Source organism: Equus przewalskii, chromosome 9 (assembly GCF_037783145.1).
Source record: "Equus przewalskii isolate Varuska chromosome 9, EquPr2, whole genome shotgun sequence".
NCBI classification, from domain to species: domain Eukaryota; kingdom Metazoa; phylum Chordata; class Mammalia; order Perissodactyla; family Equidae; genus Equus; species Equus przewalskii.
This window is the reverse complement of record NC_091839.1, coordinates 79,148,750-79,171,748: the sequence shown is the minus strand read 5'-3', so window position 1 is coordinate 79,171,748 and position 22,999 is coordinate 79,148,750. Positions and strand designations below refer to the sequence as shown.

General features: G+C 37.1%; 1 protein-coding gene across 43 annotated transcripts in view; it reads right to left on the bottom strand.

Annotated features, from left to right (window-relative positions):
* Positions 1 to 22,999, bottom strand: part of EYA4 (EYA transcriptional coactivator and phosphatase 4) — a 296,887-nt gene that overhangs the window by 45,908 nt on the left and 227,980 nt on the right. For 7 of the 43 annotated variants that reach the window (XR_011522142.1, XR_011522141.1, XM_070557200.1 and 4 more), the window contains 8 exons: positions 22,250 to 22,374; positions 20,844 to 20,912; positions 12,403 to 12,495; positions 7,896 to 7,962; positions 6,548 to 6,690; positions 6,259 to 6,405; positions 4,520 to 4,599; positions 419 to 602 (listed from right to left, as the gene is read on the bottom strand). Coding sequence is in view for 41 of the 43 variants with exons in the window: in XM_070557200.1 (XP_070413301.1) it covers positions 419 to 602; positions 4,520 to 4,599; positions 6,259 to 6,405; positions 6,548 to 6,690; positions 7,896 to 7,962; positions 12,403 to 12,495; positions 20,844 to 20,912; positions 22,250 to 22,374 (908 nt within the window). In the remaining 2 variants the exon portion in view is untranslated. The remainder of the gene's footprint in view (positions 1 to 418; positions 603 to 4,519; positions 4,600 to 6,258; positions 6,406 to 6,547; positions 6,691 to 7,895; positions 7,963 to 12,402; positions 12,496 to 20,843; positions 20,913 to 22,249; positions 22,375 to 22,999) is intronic. The other 36 variants (XM_070557221.1, XM_070557219.1, XM_008532062.2 and 33 more) reach the window with 10 other exon arrangements.

Below are 22,999 nucleotides of genomic sequence, written 5' to 3'. Positions count from 1 at the left end.
TTCTAGGAATGTAGGAAACGTTCACTGGCTGGAGCTACTGAAGACTTACAAAGGTGAATGAGCTGTAAAGACGCTCAACTATAAAGGGAATATTGTCACTTGTACCCAAAGAAGATACTATGACAACTTTTTTATGTTGTCAAGATCTTCACAAAATAAAGAATTAGTTTGGCAAAAGGTCCAGTTGATCTTTTGATATACATAGTCATAACGTACATTGCCATTTTGAGATTAAAATCTCCAAACTGTCCCACATCTAGGAGAAGTTTTCTGAAATGCCAGAAGAGCCTCATTTTACATAGTGAAGTTAACACAGATTAAACGTTAGCATAATTCTCTGAGAGCATCCAGCCTAGTTTTTCAAACGTCCATTTTCTCCGTATTATTAGCCACAAGAAAACATGTAAAAGTATTTCACCTGGATGAAGATCTGTACCTGGTTGGCTAGTCAGCCCTGGGAGAGATTCCTGCAACTGATAGGTCGACGTTGAGGATGATGTGCCCTCGGCTGTGTTATTTGACGTCATATATGCTCCATACGTTGATGCTGAGTAATACTGTGCATACTGGTTTTGGCCAAAGGCTGTGTAGGATGGATACTCCTGAAACAATAATTGAGATGTGTGGGTGTTTGACAGAGGAATTACCCTCTAGTATGCTCCAAAGAAAAGCAAACACTATGGTGATTGAAAGATTAGCATTTGGCTCCGTTTGTGTTGGAGTCCCCAGCTTTGAGGTGATCCTAATGAGTGCAGACTATTTTGTGGGCATTTTCTACATGCACATAGACATGAACCACCCTGCTGATTTTGCAAACTAGGTGCGAGTACACAATTTTTAATCTGCCTAAAGGCTGCCCATGCCTCACTTTGTCCCCATATTACTTATCCAAAGATTTACATCATCAGGTCTTAGGCATTTGAAGAGAAGATAGGATCAGTCTTATTTACAGCATCAGCTCTCACCCATCTCCTAACACCAGCTGCCAAGAGGACGTGTGGCTGCCTCTCCCAGCTTCCATCCAGACCTTGGTCTGCATCACTGAGATTTCTGTTCCCCGTCTAGGCTACCCTTGATAAACGCATAGGAAGTAAAGAGTAAACAAAAGAAGATGAATAGGAGACTCTCTTACCCAGCCTCTCACAGGCTACGTGCCACCTGAGGCCTTGACTTAGTCCTTAGTGAGGTTTTCAAATATGTACTTTGACTCATTTCTTACAGATAAAAAAGAAAGCATTGGATCAACTCCCTTAACCTGCTTTTAATTAAAAATTTTTAAGAACCTTGACATGATCTAAATAATCCTTCAAAATCTTTTTACATATTAAGATAATGAATAAGGATTTGTTGTGATAATTGGTGTTTAATATATCTAGCATGTTTTAGCCCAAACTGTTATCAGCGATGACAAATCTTTGGTCAGGATTAAGATCCCCTAATACACGTTTTTAAGGGAAAAAAGATCCACATTTGATGCAGTTTCCAAAAAAGGAAATTCTCTGTATAGGTAAACTTGTGTATAAACAAATTACGTGTATTATCAGAAAGGATTAAGCAGTATGACAGAAAACTAAAATTCTATTTGTCTGTTCATTTCAGGATCTGATGTTCCCCATTGCCACCTGTGAGCCAAGAAAAAACCTCTTAGCGATATCTGGACAAAGTTCCTAGCCACACATCTTTCTCAGAGTAAAACAGTGACAGCAAACATTTACACAGCGCTTACTTTGTGCCACCTTACTTAGTGAGGCCTTAACTAGCTTTACTCATTTAATCCCCACAAACTCCTACGTGGTGTCATTATCGTCCTCATTTTACACTGAAGAGGATGAAGGCACAGAGTGGTTAGGTGACTTGCCCAAGATCAGACAGCAAGGTTCAGTACTGGAACTGGAACAAAGAGCCTGACTCCAGCATCTGAGTGCTGCAGCTCTCCCTAGGCTGCTCCTGCCGTCGGGGGAAGATGAAGTCACTCACTGGGCCGGTCCAGACTACCCGCTTCCAGTGAATACAGCGTCTTTTGTACTCAAACATTACTCAAAGATTGCCCCTACTCTGCATTTCCACTGTTGTCACCCTCGTCCAAGCTACTTTCACTTCCTGTTGCCGCCAATGGACCAACTTCCTAATCTGTCTCCTCATTTCCATTTTTGGCTTTCGCCAAAGTCCTTGAAGCCAGAGTAATCTCTTCAAAACAGAAATTGTCTGATGCTCTTCTCCTGCCCAAAAGCCTTTAATAGCCTTCCCCTGGGCTGAGAACAGAATAGAAATTCCTTATTGGAAATCATAGGGCCTACACGAGCAGGCCCTGCCCATCTCCGCAAACGTGTGTTGCCCCACCTGCCCCTCACGCACAGACTAAACTCCGGCCTGCTCTGAGTTCACTGACCCACCAAGTGTTTCACCCCTCAGGGCTCTGCTCCATGCTGCTTTCTTTGCCTGAAACACCCTTGTCCTCATTCTTCACCCAACTCTTGGAAGACTTGACCTAAATGTCATTTCCATAGAGAAGCCTTCCACGAAATCCCCCTACTCCAAACTAGATTCTATGAATATTGTTAATAGGACCCTGTTCTTTCCCTTCATGCTTTCTAATTCTACATTTACATATGTGTTTACTGGTTTACTGCCTGCCTCTCTTAGTAGGCCGTAAACGCCATGAGTCAGGAATCAGGTCCGACCCACCCCTGCCCCCACCTTCACGTCCCCAGCATACATATGAGTTCTTGTGTTTTTTTTTTTGTGTGTGAGGAAGATTAGCCCTGCGGTAACATCTGCTGCCAATCCTCCTCTTTTTGCTGAGGAAGACTGGCCCTGAGCTAACATCTGTGCCCATCTTCCTCTACTTTATAAGTGGGACGCCTGCCACAGCATGGCTTGACAAGTGGTATGTAGGTCCACACCCAGGATCCGAACCAGTGAGCCCTGGGCCGCCAAAGCGGATGTGCAAACTTAACCACTGCACCACTGGGCTGGGCTCCAGACCAGTTCTTAATAAATGATAGGCTCTCAATAAGTATTTGCTAAAAGAATAAACTGGTATTCAGACCATGGCCCAAAATACAGGTTACATTTTATATTGGAGCCATTGTATTTCAATATTAAGTTGGTACTGGATCTGTTTTATGATGGAAGTCTACCTTCATCAATACATTTTCTCCCCCGTTATGAATCTTTTTCTAATCCTCCCAAGTAGAACAGAATAGTCTTGGCTTATTCCACCACTCGGCCTAGTGTATACTTCTATTTTTATATTCACTGCCTCACACCCTCTGTTGCATATTATTTTCATGTCTGTTTCTTCAGGAGGACTGTTTCCTTCCAGAGAGCAAGGGACAATGACTTATTGTTCTTGAATCCTCAGTGCCTAGTCAAAACTCTAATAGACAACAAGTGCCCAAAAAATGTTTGCCATATCAATAAATGTGTAAAACTAAGCTACCTGGATTATCAAAAATTCTCAATTTTTTAAATACAATTATACATACTGGCTCTGATGTTTAGTGTTCTAAGAAATTATTTTTCTAACTACTGCCAAATTACAGTTCAATCCTATCAAAATATTATTCCACATTACTTGATAATCAAAATTTCCTTTTCATTACGTTAATGAAATTTTAAAAAGAAGGCAATTAATATAATTCCTTCAGCAAATCCAAAGAGCAAATGTTTGTGCGGTATTTTACATTTTAGAATATATAAATCTCAGCAATTATATGAAAGTAAAATAGTGTATTGCCTACTCAGGAAACCAGTTACCCTTCCATCTTAACTACCCTAAACAAGACTGAACTAGGAAATAAGAACGAAAGATTTGGAAGTGACGATATATAAATTCATCTCACTCCAAGACAATTCACTCACTCAGGAACATTCATTCACGCTCCACACATAATTCTAACAAACTAGATCTTAAAACTCACAAAAATATTGAGAAAATGTAATTACGAGGAGGATTAATGACTGCTAGAGGCAGGCACAGTGACAAAAGCAAAAAATTACAGCTGTCAGGAGAGTAGGAAGCAAACATTTATTAAAAGGAATCATAGAATTAAAAAAAAAGCCAACAGTAGTCTGAGAGGCATTTTCTTTAGTAACAAATGATATTTTGGATTAAAAATGTTGGATAGTTTACAGCACAATCCAATTATTGATTATAGTTCCATAAAGCAATGTTCATAATGATAACCGTTTTATCAAGAAAATAAAATTATATTTAGTATTGTTTAAGACAATAGGGAAATGTGCAATACCTTTTGTAATTCCCCACCAAATGATTAAAACAATCACAGCTTAAATGTTTAAAAGACAAATCTTTAGCAACCAGAAAACCTAAAATATCCAGGGTTACACATATCCAAAGAATTCTAGATAGCTAATTTTTACTATCCTGCAATGCCAGCTTAATTTTAAATAAAGAAACGTGATTCTAGGAGAACACGCACTTATGTGGCAACCTGAAACTATTCTTCAAAAGTCTGAAACATATAAAAAGCATAAATACAAAAATCTACTATACCTGTTGTGAGCCGCTGAAATTTGTTGAATTGGAAACTGAATTATTTGCATAAATAGTAGAGGACGGTGCAAAACTAGAACCTAGAGATAAAGAACAAAGTGCATTTTCAAAGCATTTCTGGTAAAATAACAAAAATATTTCAAATTGCAGAACTCAATGAGAGAAATATGTCTTTAATTTTGTTGTTAAGATAGTGAAATTTGAAGTTGAGAGATTCATGGGGAGAATGCGCTTAGCTCTAGCCCCCTGGTGACAACAGGTAACGTCTTTCCTATAGCGTCTATGGAGCTAAACAGGAGCCCATGGGAACAGTCTCACCAGGGACCACAGCTACGCTTCAAGGGCTAAGCGTTTAGAAGTGCAGAAGTACTCACAGAATAAGCTATCACAGAGCCTGAGACTACGGGGACTGCTGGACTACTGGGTCTTTCAAATGGTCATATCAACTGCATTTGCCTCCAAAAGTCACTTGAATTAAACATCTGGACAGGGGTAGCTTAGAAAGTAAACACACCACCTTTTTAGAACTGATGCTGCAGCTCTGTCTTTTCATTCTTCTATGGGTTTTTTAGAACAAAAAGAGCTATGAACTAGAGTTCGGAATCAATGGGGTTTATATGGCCATAATCTAAGCTTTGAGGGCCTTCTAGAATTTTACAGAAATTTATTTTTAAAATGAGGGCAAAACCCGAAAGTGAACTATCAACTCACAGATTATTTTTCAAAAATATGTTGTCATGGAATGTGTTGTTAAGAGGTAAGAGGAGGCAGCTGATTACTTGCTTTATCAGCGTGTTTTGAATAGAAAGAGCATTATGTAATCAAGCCCGTTAGCCTTGGCCTGGAATAGCCAGTGTGAAAGTATTTGCAGGAAATGGATCAAATTGTCGCTCTGGTCTCTCTCATGCTGGGAATTGAAGCCAGGTGGCTCACTGTGGCTGTGGCATGTATGCAAATAGGCTTCTACCACATTCCAGGTGAAAGGAGGCCGGCCATTTCAGCCGGACAGCTCTAAGCAATTGTTTCAGTTTAGTCAACCGACTAAAATGTCAATACTAGTTGGTTCAAACATGTCAATATAGCCCTAAATTTATGACTAACAATATGGACAAAATGACATATAGGAATGAGCTTTTAATGTTTTTACTACATCACTAACATTTTTTCTGTAACTACTACATAACGATCAATAATTTTTAATTGGAGTCAAAAACAAGAAGAAAAATTAAATGATCATATATGGAGGACTTGGGGGAGGCAGTACAACTTATAAATATTCCTGTTAAGAAATGTAGTATCAATAGGGAAGAGGTATTTTAGGAACGAACAAAAATTCCTCAATTAGTCAATGATTAGAAAAGTGCTAATTCGAATTTAAATATAACCCAAACAGCATTACGTACTTGGGGAATACTAACAAGAAAATACTGATTTCTGTCTCGAATCTTTGAAATCACTTAAGTGGGTGTCAAACATGTGTCTGCTGGTTTGGAGGTGCTTTGCTTGGACCTGGTTTCCTGCCAATCTTATGCAACTTAAACTTAAGTATTTAAATTTGGCATGGGTCACGTTTCTTGACGTATATTCAACTCTTTTCATCATGTTCCTTCCTAGCTACTTGTCTTGTCTGACGAAACTGCGTGAGCAGTGGTCTGCACGATGGTACATTCCTAGTCTGAAGTCAAGGAGTTTCATTTAAAGGATTCCTCCTCACGTACCGTGTGTCCTGTGCTGCTTACCTGGCATCTGGTAGGAGTAAGCGGTCTGGCCGGGCTGCGGGGTAGAAAAGCCTGGACTGTAACTGAGGCACCCGCTCTGTAACGGGGACTGCGTCTGCGGAAGTCCACTCTCTGTCTTGATGCCTGGCAACATCACGCCCAAGTCTGCTTGAAAAACGCATGTGCGAACCACTTAATGAGTCGAACGATCTCACTCCTGAGTCGTAACTTACGTTACAACATACAATGACTAGCCAGCAGGACTACCTGCTTACAATCAAAGAAGGAGAAGAGAGAAGATGTGAAATACCGTAAGTGGGCAGGCTGTAGGGCTGTCCTGTCTGTGAGTAGGCTGTGTAGACGGCCGGCTGCTGCATCCCCGAATACTGAGTCTGGCCTGCATAGGCAGACATTGTTTGAGCTGCTGGTGTAGAAAGAATGTGTGGATAGGGCCTAAATATCAGAAAAATAGCATTACTGTGGCAACAAAGACTGCATATTAGTTCAGACAGCCTAGATTCAGTGAAACCTTACAATAACCAGGAAGTAATCCTCTTCTTTATCCACAATATAATTTTAACAACACAGGAAAGGACAAGAGTCTGAATGACAGGACCCAAGCTCTGCTACAAACCAGCCTAGTGACCTTGGACAAGTAATTTAAATTCTCTAAGTCTACACCCCACCTGTTAAATGAGAAATTTGGCTTAGACATTATATCTAAAGTCTCTTCCAGGTCTATAATTCCTGCTTACACCTGAAATCGTATTTCAATCAATGTGTGTGGTGTGGAAAATGGAGCACGGGCCAGTTAATTAATATGTTCATATTTCCAGTCAACATGAGTGATCTAACACTATGCAACAACTACAGAAGTCATTGAAAGCCCTACAAAGAATTATCTACCAAAAACTAGAAACCTTAAAATAAAAAAGAAAAAGAAAAATGTAGGTAGCTTCCTGAAAAGAAATGGAATGCCATTCTCTTCATCATGCTACATTTTACAGAATGTTCCCAAGTGGATATCCAGCCCCCAGCCTATACTTAAGGACAGACTCCAGCTGCTGCAGAAAATAACATTTAAATGTGTATAAATCAGGAATCCAAAATCTTGACACATCTGGCTGATTGCAAGCAAATTCAGATATACACCCAATAGAGTTAACTTGAAACTTTCACCACTGTCCTCAATAAGTTGACATTAGTTATAAAACAATAGAGCATATTCTTCAAAAGAATGCCTATTAGACCTTGAAATCCAATAAAAAATATTGTAATGATGGAACAAATTATGAAGTGTTGATGTCTAAATAAAATGTAACCTTTTTAGGTTTTCTTTAAACTAGCCAGCATTTTTGAATTTTCATTAAAAAATCAGCGTATCAGGTTTGAACTTGATGCTTTCCTCAAGGTATATAAAATATCCAGAATTAAGGAAATTGTCCAGAGAAAAGTGAGGGTATCTCCATTTCTAGATTTGCACAGGATATTATCCATATGCCTAATCTATCCAAGTAATCTATCAATGTCTCTATCTCTTGAACTTCCTATGACACACTTATATACATAAAAGTTGTTGTATTATGTGAATACAGATTAATAAAGATAATCCCAGAAAATGATTCTAACAAATTGGAAAGAATCTGCTGCCCACTTACTTGGACGCATAGAGCTGGGGGGAATACTGGTGCGCTGATCTGGGGCTGTAGCCACTACTCGTTATTACTGGAAGACACAAGAACCAGGGCACAAAGGTTGCTTCATAAATATATTTCACTGGAGTATACAAAACCAATATGAAGAAATTATCATGTGATAGATACGTTTCTAAAAAGAAAATGAATTCATTTTCTAAAGAGAAACAGATGCCCAAACAGTTTCTTCTAATGAAACTGCAGTGAGTTTGTTCTAAGAGCATGAAATGAATTTTTCTCACAAATCATTTCCCTCCACTGTTCTTCCATTTTCTCAAATCATTAGCAGGCTCTTATGTGTTAACGTGCTATGAATAAATATCTTTGATTATAGGTAATTGAGCTTTCATGACATAAAAGTAAAGTTTTAAAATTTGTTAACTTCACATTTTAAATTTCAAATATGATGGCAATATATTGTTCTTCCTCCATATGTATCCTAATCGAAATACAACAAAAATTAAGAAAAATTTGAAGTTCCAACCTTCATTTTCAAATTGTAACAGGCTATCGTTTTCTATTTCCTTTCATTTTATCAATCAGATTAGTTAAAAAATGCAGAGTCCATAATATTCGAGTAATAATTGGAATATAACAGGAGGCATCAGTGATAACACAATACTTTTTTGAAAAAAAAACATAGTTGCAATATGCAGTGGCAATCAGATTTACAAATATACTTTAAACTCTCAGAGATAGCACTTTTTGAGAAGAACTTAAAGGTGAAAGTCAGGTCCTATTAACATTTCATCTAAACATGCAGCCCCCAACTGGACTATATCCAAAAGTTTGGAAGTTTCTCTTTCCTTTAACCATGCGCCTTGACTAAGACAGATGTACTGCGAATGGTCGGCCTCTGCAGCATTGAGGCAGTCCCTTCAGAGCCCGTCCATACTGGGCGCGCACACAGCCTGTCTTTATGAGGCCATCTGCTGTTCATTCACTTTTCAAAAAGATTAAAGTCGTACACAACGCAGTGCTGGAATTAGTTTAGTCTAATCAATCATAGTTATACTTCAAAGTACCACGTCCCTTCTAGGTTGTTCATAGTAATTCTGGAGCTAAACTTTTAGAATTGTAAAAGTGACAAATAGGTTTAGGTTGCTAACTATTTTATGAAACATGATATATTTCTATATCCAAATGCTATTAAGTGCCCTTGTGATCTACTGCTTCATAAACACATAGAATTTAATGTATTTAAAATGTTATTTAGCCTGTAAGCTCTGAGTATGGAAAATGTATTACAGTTTTCATAGCAATAGTGCAGAAAGTATGTTTTCAAGAATATTATGAATCAATTTTGAAAATCACTGAATATGACTCAAGATGTTGTGTTCTAAATATTTTCAGCAACCAAAATAAGTGAATTTGTTAAACATATTTGAAAATAAATTGACAATGAACCATTAATTTTCTACTTATTTACCGAAAATTTAAAAAATGTTTAGAACTTTCAAATCAACTCAAAGAAAACAGGCTTTTTCTACCACAGCGTGGACTTTGAATGCACATTATATAATAACAATAGTGTTATTCCACAGGAAATTCACTCTGATTCATTAGTTCACAATAGTGAATACTCTCTTTAGCAGAAATATAGTTAAATGAGGCTTAATTCCACACTTTTTGGTCTCTTATTTCTAAAACTTCCCTTTGGCACACTCAAGACTTGGATGATAATAATCAGTTATTGTCAAGATTGTAAAACACAAGGCTTTTCCAAGTAGATATCAAATAATGAAAAGAAACATTCACTATAGCAGATTTTATTAAATAAGCCAAAGAGCAAAATTATTTCAGAAAACAACCCATATACAGAAACACAAATCTAAATATATACGATGCTTCTTCCCTCTAATGAATGAATTTAGACATCGTTAAAATAATGTACCCATACAGTATAAAGGCTCATCCTTTATAATTTCCTATAAATGTCTGTATGCTCATTTTCCAAAGAGAATATAAAACCTCTTGCTCAGAAAACTAAGCTGTTCACCTAAAACTTGGAAAGTTTATGCTTCTTAACTAAAACTTATACATTTTATTCTAACTCATAAATCTGCAGATAACTGAAAACAATAACAAAATTTCACTAAAGTGAGTTGAGGTTATGCTGATCAAAGCAAAGACTGTTCCTACACAGGGCAGCCCAATGTCCAGGATGATCGCTGGAACATGCATAATTCCATGTACAAATATGAGAGATCTTCCTTTTATTCCCCATGGCTGTTTAATTAATCAAGAAAAATTACCCAAAGCACTCAACACTATACTCCACCACTTCTGCATACAAAAGTAACAAAACTGTTTGTCTTCAAAATATCCTCAAAATTAAGTAAAACAAATTTTTAAAGAATATGATCAGATTCTCAGAGGGTGGTGTCAAGCAATTTTAAGGTTTTACTCTTCTTATTGTGACACCTTAGATCAGTGACTCTTAATTGGGTGGGAGGTAGGGGTTGATGGATGGGGTGGGTGGGAATTTCACCTGCTAGGGGACATTTGAAATGTCTAGAAACATTTTGGTTGTCACAACTGGGGGGTGACATCGATCCTGGGAGAGATTATAGAATGCTGCTAAACATCTTATAGTGCAGAAAACAGCTCCCTCGTAATAAAAAATTAGCCAAATTTTTAATAGTGCTGCTTTTGAGAATCTCTGATCTAGATCATTACTGTCCACAAGAACTTGGTCTATGGTGTTGGAATTGTTCTATATCTGAGTTGTCCAATATGGTAGCCACTAAAAAAAAATCACATGCAGCTATTAAAGACTTGAAATGTGACTAGTGTGACTGGGTACAAAACTTTCACTTTTACCAAATTTTAATTGGTTTAGACTTAGCCACAAATGTCTAGTGTCTACTTTATTGGACAGCACAGCCCTAGATAACAGTAAAAAAAAACTGGAAAACTATTTGTATAGATAATATGAGTGCACTTCAGACAGGATGACCGCTCACACCTATCTGTTTTTCCATCTTTATATTTTCCCATGAGGTATCACAGAAAGAGGAACTACACTGATCAGGACACTGTTCTGGACTCTACACCAGTGACCATCTGTGAGGCCTTGACTGCATGGCCTTCACCAGTGTCAACTTCTCTGTGCCTCTGTATTCTTGCCTGTAAAATGGATCATAATCTCTGAAATTCCTTCTGGAGCTAACATTCTATAATTTTGTCATTTAGTTTTCAATTAACTTGTGGTACCATTTAAATATGTTAGCAATTACTCAATAATACCATTTCTTTCCTTAAAAATGCGTCCACATGCATTTACTTGGCAGAAAGTTTACAAGTGTTATAGTAAGTGAGTAATAAAGAATGTAGAGCAAGTTGGTACCTATTTATCTCCTGGGAGGCAGGTGAATTGCTAGAAAGGATATGGATTAACAAGTAGAGTCTCTATGCAAAGCGTATGAATTATAATTTCCTTCTGTTTGGAGTACTAATGTTTATGTGAATACATGGCAACTACTTTCAGTGTGAGCTCATGAAATGGGATCATCTCTATCTATAAAAGTCAAATAGATGCTCTCACGACATTATCCTCAAGGATATAACTGCACTCTTCTTACATGAAGCACACCCACATAAAATACTTGTACACGAGAACATGAATACATGTAAAACATATTAAAGTAGAATAACAGAACTGCGATTTAATTAACGCAAATACTTTCCTAGGTTTAATGTTCCTCTTTCTGCTCTACCAATTGCTGCTCAGGTTAAAAAAACAAAACAAAACAATCAAAAAAACAAAAAAAATTCCTTTCACTAGATAATAAGCCAAACAAAATATTGTAACTTAAAAAAAACTTAACCAAGTCAACTTAATGCGCGTCCTCTGTGCCCACCTGGGAGTTATCCGGCATTTATATTTAAAAAGGGTGGATGTTTCAAGACACGCTATTGTTCTCTTTGAAGCGTGGGAGTGAAAGTGGTGCTCTGGAGGCTGGCTCTAATGCAACCAGCATGGCTCTCCCTCAGCCCATTAACCTTTAATACTTGTCACTCAGCTGCTTACATGGGAGGATTTTTTTAAACCCAGAGAGGAAACAAGGTTATTTAGAAGGAATCAAATGGATAGTTTTACATCTCGAATGTTGGAGAGAAGGCCGTTTTTATGTCATCTAAATGGGCAAGTTGAAGGAACAAAGTCAATGATTACAACCTTATTATTAAATTAAACATGGTATAAAATTATTACGAAGGAAGACAACTCTGCTTATTTCTAACACGAAAGTTTGGGAATTGTTTCGCTGTCAACTGGAAATCCAAAAATGACTCCAAATATAACTTCTAAAAATACATAGTTATATGACAAATAGTTCTCAAAAAAAGTGAATTGATTGCTAAATTTATAAAGCCCCAAGTTCTCACAGCTCTGGTTTAGGCGGCCTGTTCGTGAGGGGGATTATGTGTACCCAATGTGTACGGAACAACACACGAGCTTAGGCTTTACCTGACCCAGTAAAGGTGTCAAGCGCTCCATCTCCAGTCGTGGTTGTGGTTTCACTGCTGTTCAAAGGCTCTGTTTTGACTGCAAGGAGAGACACTATGCAGAAGAATAAGTACATGTGAGTTTTATTTCTAAATTTATATCAAAGCTGCTGACTGTTCTACTCGTGGGTTTTCTAGCTACCATGGGCATGCAAGAGAAAACTGGAGAAGTCGATGAGGAGAGTTTTGTTAATTTAGCTTCTAAACGGGCATGCATTTGTAGAGGACCTCATCTAAAAATCCTCTGCCTAAGCTAGTTCTCTCGGATCTGCCTTTGAAAGGCAGTCAACCTTATAAAGTGAAACAGCAATACTCAGCTTTGCATTTTTAACTCACCCAAGCACACACTGATATTATAGTCAAAAGGCAGAAAAAATGAATCATCAGTCTTCAGCACATTGAATCCAGATCGTAACAGAGAGGTTTGCTAGCTTACATATTATTCTTCCCGAGAAGACATTTTAAAAAAATGATTGCATAAGAGTCAGTGGAGGGATATGCAGATACAGAAACCACAGGTGTATTCCCATGATGGGTGACAAAAGAAGCACTCAATAAATTTCTGCTCTTAAAAAAGATTAGAGCCATGAAGTCTTGGGCTTTTTATTTTAGTGGCATAACAACTTTTAATGCGTTATAGAGATAAGTGTCAAATAAGAGACGATTTCTACAGCAGTCAGTATATCTTTTGAAAACTCTTTAATCTGTTATTTCTACTTTGAGGTGGTATATCTTGGCAAAATCCTCTCTTGGCAATGATGTAGCCTGGCACACATTATTGTCATTATTAGACGCAACAAGTTGGGAGAGGGAGGCAGTGGAAAAGCCTCAGCCGGGTTTGTCACACCATATTTTCCCTGTGTGGGCAAAGCTCTGCTACATACATCACAGCAGCGAGGGAATGTACTAAATTATTTTCTACTTAACACCTCTTACGTTTCCTGGTCATAAATAGAACGATACAGTTAAGTAACTTAGAAGCAAGCAGAAAACCATAAAGAAGAAAGCTGAAGACTAGCCAGTCATGAACAAATAGGGCAAAAAGAATAGCGAGGTAACAGCGTACCCACCAACCAAGCCAGGCAGCAATGTTACTCTGTTAGGAAAGCAAGGAATTGATGGAGGAACACACAGTAACGATTATGCTTTCTCTCCACAGGAACGGAAGTGACCGGACCCTCCCTCAGTGAGCTCTGGGGCTAATTTAGTATCCGTGATTTAATAATGTCAAGAAGTTTGCTGGAAGACTTGAAGGAAAACTGTAAAGGTTGGAAAAAGGAAGAAAAGAAACTTGCACTACCTCTGCTAGCAAAAGGGAAATTTAAGGTTGACCTTGTTTCAATAGCAACACTAATCTGAGGAGTAGTGTCTAACTATTCGAATAATGATAAATAAGGAATTGGGGGTGACTACTGGAAAGTGTTATTTGTACAGTAGTCCATATTATGTCAGAGCTGACCACTAAAAAATTATTTCCTACTATATAATTATTTATGGAGGATGGAGGGCTTACCGGGGGCTAGACTATAGTAACCCTTCAAACAACCCTGCTGGGAATGAACCACTATACCCATTTTCTACACGACGAAACTAAACTTCAGGTGGGCTGAGGAGCTTGTATAAGTTTCACAGCAGATGATAGAGTTAGGATCCGAATTCAGATCTTCAGCTCTAACATCCATGATCTCTCCACCCCAACGGGCTGCCTTCAGGGATGACAGTGGCTTATGTTCATGACAGAGACCCTTCACAAAGGCTCAGAGAGTGGTAAGAAGGGGGTTATCTTGTAGACAGTAATTAGGAACAACTTGTTAAAAATGAAAACTGCAAAATATGGGAATAGGCTACTAAAGTATGTTTTCCATTTCTTCCTCATGAAATATTTTAGAAGACAACAAGAAGTAGCGAGTTTGAAAGCAGATAACCACAGCACACCCTTAAAAGGTACTTCCTACATTCCAGGTGCTGTTGCTGTGCTTTATAGATATGAACTCACTCACTCCTCACGACAATCGGATGAGGTACATAATATTATCATCTCCATCTTTCAGATGAGGAAATTGAGGCATGAAGAGGTTAAATGACTCGCCTTTAGTAAGAGCTAGAATTTGAGACCAGGAGGTGCAGTTTCAGCATCCAACCCTCCCAGGCGGAGCCAAGTGTTGAAGAATTCCTTTCATCTGTATAAAGATGCTCCAGAGTGTGACGTAGATGGGTGTACAGTCTACTCTCTGTGACTCAGTGTCCACATTTGACTCAGGACTTTTATGACAAAAAGACATAAACCAAAGCCTTCAGCAAAACTAAGACAAGCGACAGTTTCTGGGAATTTCCAGATTCTGCTTGTGGCTGAATTCCTACTTAAATGTGCCTAAACCCATAAACAATGTTTATAAAATACATTTATCGATACCAATAGCAACATATATTTCACTTGTGAATTGGCAAGAGGGGAGCAGAAGGTGAGCTGTGTCGAACAAAACTGGTCTAGAAGCCAGACATGAAGGCGAGTTTTGTTACTTTGGATCCCAACTTTGAGACTCGATTTCAAAAACTTAATATTGGTGTTGATTATATAATCTCCCCAGCTTGAATGTTCTGGGTGGTCAAAGGAGGAGGAGGAAAGGGAGAAAGAGTTTGTGGTTGTATTCATTATACTGGAAACAGCTCTCATTAAAATTTTAAAGGTCTGCATTTAGTCAAAGACAGGTTCATTTTACTGAGAAAAGGCACTAGGGATATGAAGAGAAGCATGAATACCAAGATGTGTTCAGTGTACTAAAATGCACGGATTTTAAAGTAATAATTCGACAAACAGATACTAACATTAGGGGGAAAACAGAGCACATTAATGTAAATTTATTTTACATATGGAGGTAAGAGAAGAATAATAGGAAAAGAGTGGATATTAATTATACTGCTACAGAAAAGAAACTATTTTCACATTGGCGAATATTAACAAACACCTCAAGCTCCAGGTAAGACACAAAGTTATTTTGGCTTGATCTTATACGGAAAGTAATATTAGGTAATAATAAATAATTTGGTTTTTTTCAGGGACAGAAACTCAAAAAAAGAAGTGAAATGGACAATCCTTATACGATAAGTTCATTTATTAAAAAGGTGTTAGACTACAAAGAAGTATCCTAATATTTATAAAACAAGTAACTAGTATAAAGTAAACATTATAATAATTATAGTTAAGTTTGAAAACTGGAAGTCACTTTCAATAAAGGTCTAACTAAATTTGAAATGTACTCCATTTTCTTTTGTCATGCTTTTGTTTCCACTCCTTAAATTAGATATACTAGATACTTTTCTAGTGGCAGGAAACTTTTCTTTTCATTAAGTATGTGCATGGTACTATTGGAGAGATGTTTGTCAACAAAATAAATCTAGTTTTATGCATCTTACTATTTTCTAAAACTTGTAAAATCCTCATTCAAAATGATTATCAGTGTATAGTCATGTCATGGTCAAATGTATCTTTTCTTGCTGTATTTTATTTTTCTTAAATTAATACAGAGGTTAAATAGGGCTTTTAACTTATTTTCAGGACAATGTTCAAAATTATTACATGCTATAAAATGGAAAGGATAACCTTCTACTGGAGCAAACTATCACATTTTTCAACAAAATTCAAGCTTACAAAGTAAATGTTTTGATTTCAAAAGCAACAATCATATTTTAATGTCCTAGGTTAAAGAATTTTGTGGTTTTATTCTTCTGCATGCTCAAAATAAGTGAGTCAGGGTTCATATAAAAGTGGGATGAGAAAACCATACAGAGTACTTTGTACAGAACCATTATTTCAAGGAATACTGTACTGTGAGGTCCCCGCCCCACCAGCTGTCCATTTCCAATTTGGATGTTTTTCGTAGAGCCAAATAGTAAAAAAGAAAGAAAGAAAGTCCAGATAATTTTAATATATTGATATGATTGGATTTTATTTTTTACCTTTAAAAATAATTGCTATCTATACACTAAATTGAGATTGTACCTGATTACTGACAGGTGTCAGCTATGGCCACTAAATTACTTATTTCTCTCTTGGCATCCCAACCTTCATGGACACCCTCATACACATATTTCCAAAGCAAATTTAATCTTGTCTCCTCAGATTATCTTTTGAGCTCAGATATAACATTCGTGTATATTAATTATTTTTGGAGAAAGTCTGCCTTATCATAACTCAACATTCATGCTCATTTGTTGCAATATCAGACTCAATCCTTGAAAGAGAAGCTGACCCAAGTCATTTACATTTTACATTTCATCTTCAGAGATCTGCGTTTAAACTGATGTCCACTTAAGAGACTATCTACATCTAATTCCAAATATCCTTCTTTCTGAATCACAAAATCATACACACTGACTTCGAATAGCTTAGGGTCTACACAGAATTTCAGGATTTGTTAAATCAGGAAGGTACGATTTATAACACTGCAGGGGCGCAAAAAGTATTGCCTACCAGTTTAATAACTGGTGCAGCCTATGATTTATGTTTGTTTAAATCAATATATTCACTCAAAACCCTATGAGCACCAAATGTCTTTCATTCCTTAATATCCGTAAAGTATTTAATCGTGTAAAATACTTTGATGAAGCAATTTATGGCTTTTATTCCAAAAAGAATATCTAAAAAGAGTAGAGCTACAAGAGTAGGTAGCTCTACTGCACAAATGCATAACGATCAGAAACAAATCTATCACATATGAGTTACTGATCTAAATATTAAACATTCTGGAAGATTCTTTTCTACAATATACAGATTTTAAATGTAGAAAATGCTATAAACCTGATCACAATGTCTGATTTGGGTTCCCCCAAGCCTTCTCTTTGAAGTATTTACTTAATCCCCATGTAGAATCCAATATTCCTTCCCTCTGCTGAGCACCCACCTTGGACACATCATGCATTCATTATTTTCTTGTCTCTTTCCCTCTGCTAGACTTTTGGTCCATTGATGGCCAGTATCATGTTCTATAGGTCACTGGGTTCCCATTTCCTAGCACTGAGCCTGGCATATAATAGGAACTTGATACATTTTAATTGGGAATGTGAAAAGTCACTCTATCCTAAGCATACCCAATAGACCTCCTAAGTATTTTTGTATATAAAGTATAGCTAATCGTGAATCTTGACACCCTTTAGCAAATGAGAATCTTACCTTTATCTGGAAGTAACTTTTCATAGGACTGGCATGCATTTACATGCATGAATAGGCATATACATAAAGTGCGTACGCTTCACGTATAGCATCTATCTACATCTATATCAAAGGTCGACAATTGATACCCCATGACCAAATCTGGCCCTTGACCTGTTTTTATACAGCCTGTGGGCTACGAACAGCTTTTACACTTTTAAACAGTTGAAAAATATCGAAAGAAGAATAAAATTTCGTGACATGGGAAAATTTTATGAAATTCAAATGTCAGTCTTCATAGATCGAATTTTATTTGATTACAGCCAAGCTCAGTCATTTACGTATCATCTGCAGCCACTTATTCAACTCTGCAATAGCAGAGTTGAATAGTTACAACAGAGACCATATGGGCTGCAAAGTCCAAAATATTTACTACCTGACCCTTTACAGAAAAAGCTTGTTGACCACTGACCTACATGCTAAGGAGTGATTGCATTTATCCTATTTTTACTGGTGGTTCTACACTTTAACAATTTTACAAGTGACAAAAATTTGAAAGGAAATTGTAAGTTCCAATATAAGTCTGTAGATGTACTTATATGATTAGGATTAAGGTGTCCAAACATTTTAAATTACTTTAAGTAACAATGTAGCATATTTAAACACCATCAACATAGACAGTATGGTAGGATCTTAAGGTGATACTATCAACTCCGTCGTAATAATAAAAATGATATAATTAACATTATCTTTCTGAACATCTCAAAATTAATGGAAAGATCTTGAAAAGCTACTAAATTAGCTTTTGCCTTTTGTTTTACTATAATAATTGTATGAAATGATCCAATTCCAAAATGAAATCCAGGACTGTAAACAAAATAGTTTCCTCTCAATGGGAGAGATTATGCACCAAATGCTTACTCTGTGTTATAAGCACCCGACATGGAAAAGTCATTAAAAACTTCATATCAATATGCCTCTGAGACTATATCGTTAATAGTCAAAGTATACCTAACATTTGGTTACTAAAAGTTTGCCTTCTTTGGCCAGTTTACATGTTTTAAATGCAGAAGAATTTATTATATGACTAAACACTGGAGAGTCTTTTCACATGATGCATGTTTTCACCTTCCTTAAACAGGTGTTGCCTAGGGGCCGGTCTCGTGGCCGAGTGGTTAAGTTTGCGCACTCTGCTTAGGTGGCCCAGGGTTTCACCGGTTTGGATCCTGGGCGTGGACCTAGCACTGCTCATCAAGCCATGCTGAGGTGGTGTCCCACATAGCAGAGCCAGAGGGACCGACAACTAGAATATACAACTATGTCCCAGGGGGCCTTTGGGGAGAAGAAGGGAAAAAAACAAAAAAGACTGGCAACAGATATTAGCTCAGGTACCAATCATGGAAAAAAAAAACCTGTTGCCTAATTATTATTGAATTGTTAATCAAAGAAAGGGAAATAAACTGGTATTTATTGCTAAGCAATTTACATACTTTATCGAATTTAAGACAGAAGCTTTGCCAGGGAAATGTTATTATTATCCTTCTTTTACAGAAAGGAATTGAAGCTCAGAGAGATTAAGCAACTTGTGTAAGATGACACAGCTCATAAGTGGAGCGCTAAGATCCATGGTCCCCTTCATACACAAGTCCTTGCTCTTCCCACATGGCCACACAACTCTTAACATTAACATTAAGAACCAGGAAAACCTGATTCTTAACATTCAGAAAAACGTTTCTGGCTGAGATTAGACGCAAATTACTAAATATTCTTTGTACATATTCACTGTTGTAAAGTTGCCTGCGTTACATTAATACTGGTTTAGAACAAAACAACAGCCAGTGAGCTAAGAATGTTTTTTTACATCTTAAAGGTTTAAAAAAAACCCCAAATTATAATATTTTGTGACATATGAAAATTATATAAAATTCAAATTTCAGGGTCCTTAAATAGTTTTGTTAGAACCTAACCACACTAATTCATTTCTGTATTGTCTACGGCTGCTTCTGCACTCCGGAGTCATTGCTGAGTAGCTGAGGCACAGATGGTATGGCCCACAAAGCCTAAAGTATTTACTATCTGGCTTTTTACAGAAAAAGACCCCTGAGTTAGAAGTAAGAGGAACTAATTGCTGGCAACACCTTTTTTTTTTTTTTTTGCTGAGGAAGATTCAACCTGAACTAACATCCATGCCAGTCTTCCTCTATTTTTTAGTCTGTGGGCCGCCAGCACAGCACAGCCATTAACACAGAGCTGTAGGTCTGCGCCCAGGAACCAAACCCGGGCCGCCAAAGTGGGGCACACTGAACTTAACCACAAGGCCACTGGGGCTCACCCTGGCAACAAAGTTTTTAAATACAAAAAGTATATTTTAAGTGTAGAATTGAAAAAAACTTGAAACCAAAACTATAAAAATATAAGTAATGGGCATAATGGAGCATTCCTCATTCACAGGTCAATAGTTTAATTTAATCTGAGACACAGCGAGGTCCAGCCACACTGTGCTTTTCTGAGAGCTTGCTTGCAATGCTCTTTTCTGACGGGCGGTGAGGTCTTTTTAAGCCAAAAAGTGGGTGGTAACACTGTAGTATTACACTATTTTTTTATTTTTCCATTTTGTTAGATATTAAGGTTTGATTTAGGAAAGGCTGTTTATACTTTTATATATATTATATATGAATGTAGTAAATATTGATAGTTCAAAACATTTTAAGAGACAATATTTATAATTTTAAATGTATAAGCTTTCATCACTAACTTTTTAAATGATGGGATTTTAAATGCTAATGCTACTATAGGTACTTTAATTGGAATATTCAACAAAGACTGTAAAATAACAAATGTTTTTTCGTCATGTTAAGAAATTTTAAGTTATAAAAGTCCATAGGTTATGGAGATGATTGAGTTTGCATGTTTGCACAATCTGCTTCCTGTGCTCTGATGGACAACTGCTCTGATTGTGCTGAATAAAACACTTAATAACTGACAGATAGAAAAACAATAGATGCACCCATTTGTGCAGAACTATGAAAAATCTAAGAAAAGAACACTACTGATCTAAGGAGTCTAAAATTAGATGACCAGTTGAGGAGAAAAACAAAGCCAACTGTTATCAATAAACTAAAAGGCACGTTCAGGTCTCTTTTTCACAAGCACTGAACACAGAAAAGAGGTGCAGACATGGAAACAGCAACAGAAAGCAAACCAGAAGGGCAATCCACACACGCAAACGCATGCAGTGTACCATCGAGTCATACTTGTTGCGGAAGAGGGGACGTTGCAACTCAGCAACCAGTCTGCAGTGTTTAAAACAGTCATGTTGTCCCCTGAGAACAGGAACAGCATAAGGATTCATTGTCTGAACGCCTGCTCAGCGTACGTGAGTAACCTCAATGCTTGCACTAGTTTCTGACCTTTTCGCCAAAATTGTAACTGCACTGGCTGGCTTTCCGTTTGAGTTTATTAGGTCTGTTTTAGTTCAGTTAAATATATACACATGATGAGGGGTGAACTCAAGGTCTGAGCCCAGAGTGCATGGGTTTTTTAAAAGTCTTACTATTTGTACCCAATTTAAGGTTCTCCAGGTCATCACTAAACAATCTTATAAATTTGCAACCCTTTAATTAATTAGCCGAAATTACAGATGCATGTTTAGAGACAAATAAACATTATAAACAAGGAAAATGTTAATCTACAAAGGGTTTGGTGTAAAACATTATTAAATACAGGCAAGTTGCAATGCACACAACTTCACAAAGAAAATTTTAGATTGCACAGTTATTCTAAAGTCAGTGGGAAGAGGTGTATCAATTTCATAAATAGTTATGGAAAATCTACAAGAAAATATGATGTGGCAAATGCTGATATCTAGTAACAGGAATAGTTTATGAATAAAACCAAATTTCATATAATTTTTATGACCAGCAACTAGATGTACAAAATTTAAAATTTAAAATGATGGTTAGTAATTTCAATTGCAGCTTATACATCATATGTGTGTGTGTATATAGTCTCTCTATATACACAGGCTGATGCAAAAATCAGATCATATTTTCTGACAGATTGAATACATTTTATAAAAAACAAGAGGGCAGAATATTTGAAATAATAACTTATTGTTGCCATATGCTGTGGCTAATCAAATGAGAAAGTATCTGAAAAAAATTCAATTTCTGTTTTAAATACATAGTGGATATAATTCTCTTTGAAAAGAAAATGCAGCAGATATTGATATTTTTCTATTCCCAAAAGCATTTTTAAGAAAAATTTGGGGGTAGCCTTTCTCTTACGGTTCAAAATAAAGCCAAATACTAGGATAATTTCTTTCTTTTTTTTTTTGGTAGGATCAGAGCACGAATCCTTTGGCCACATTTTCTACATTTTGCAGAAGATTTCCAAGGGCAAATATGAAAAGGAAGCCTCGCTGATGACCTTGGAAATGTCACTGGGAGGATCTGTTCTCTCTGAGTGCCTCAGCCAGAGCGGAGTGAGATTCACACACATCAACAGGACAATAACAAATCCATTAACTATACATTCCTTGGATAGAACGCTGACTATGTTACTGCTAATGAGATATTTACTTATTAGCAGATCCCTCACACGTGAAATTACAGCAAACACTGAGGTGTGATTCTGGGTGTTCCTGGGGTGGGACACTTACCTCCTGTCCCATTCGTGGTGACTGATGTGCTGCTGAGACTGGCTTTCCCCAGCTTGGAGCTCCCAGGAGTGTCACCACCTCCAACAAGAGGATGCGGACTTGCAAGGTCCTGCATTTCCATAGACCTGTGAGAGCAGGAGGCAGCAGGCAAAAGCCGCGATTTCAGGCAGGATTTCTTAATAACCTACCTATCTTATTCTACCTTATTCTACTGAGCACACAGGTGAGCTTACAACAATAAGAACCAAAACTAAAACCTAAGACTTTATTAACCAGGTGAACGTGCTGGTCCATTAAAAACTTAAAAATAAATAAAACTTTCATGATAGTTAAGCTTCATAATTTGTTCGTTATTTGGTAATCTTACCACTATGCTATGTAATAATATAAGAAATATCAACCTAAACTGCCATTTAGGTTGATATGGACACCCTCCCTCCTATACTGATGACCTCTGTATGTAAACACACAGAAAAGCTGAAAATATTTAACTCTCAAAATATGACATCCTCCAATACCAGTGAGGAAGAAATCAGTAGCCAGAAATAACATATAAACTCAAAGCCAGAGTAGAAGCTTTTAGCTGACCTTGTTGGCCTAGAGAGCTGAAAACTGAGCCTAAGCCCTCAGGGTTAAGTTGTTACATCTTTAATATCCATTCAGGAATACAAGACTTTGTCTTATGTCTGTTTTAGGGAACGTTCTGGAGTTGAGAACCTAAATAAAACTGACACTCTTGAAAAGAAAGTC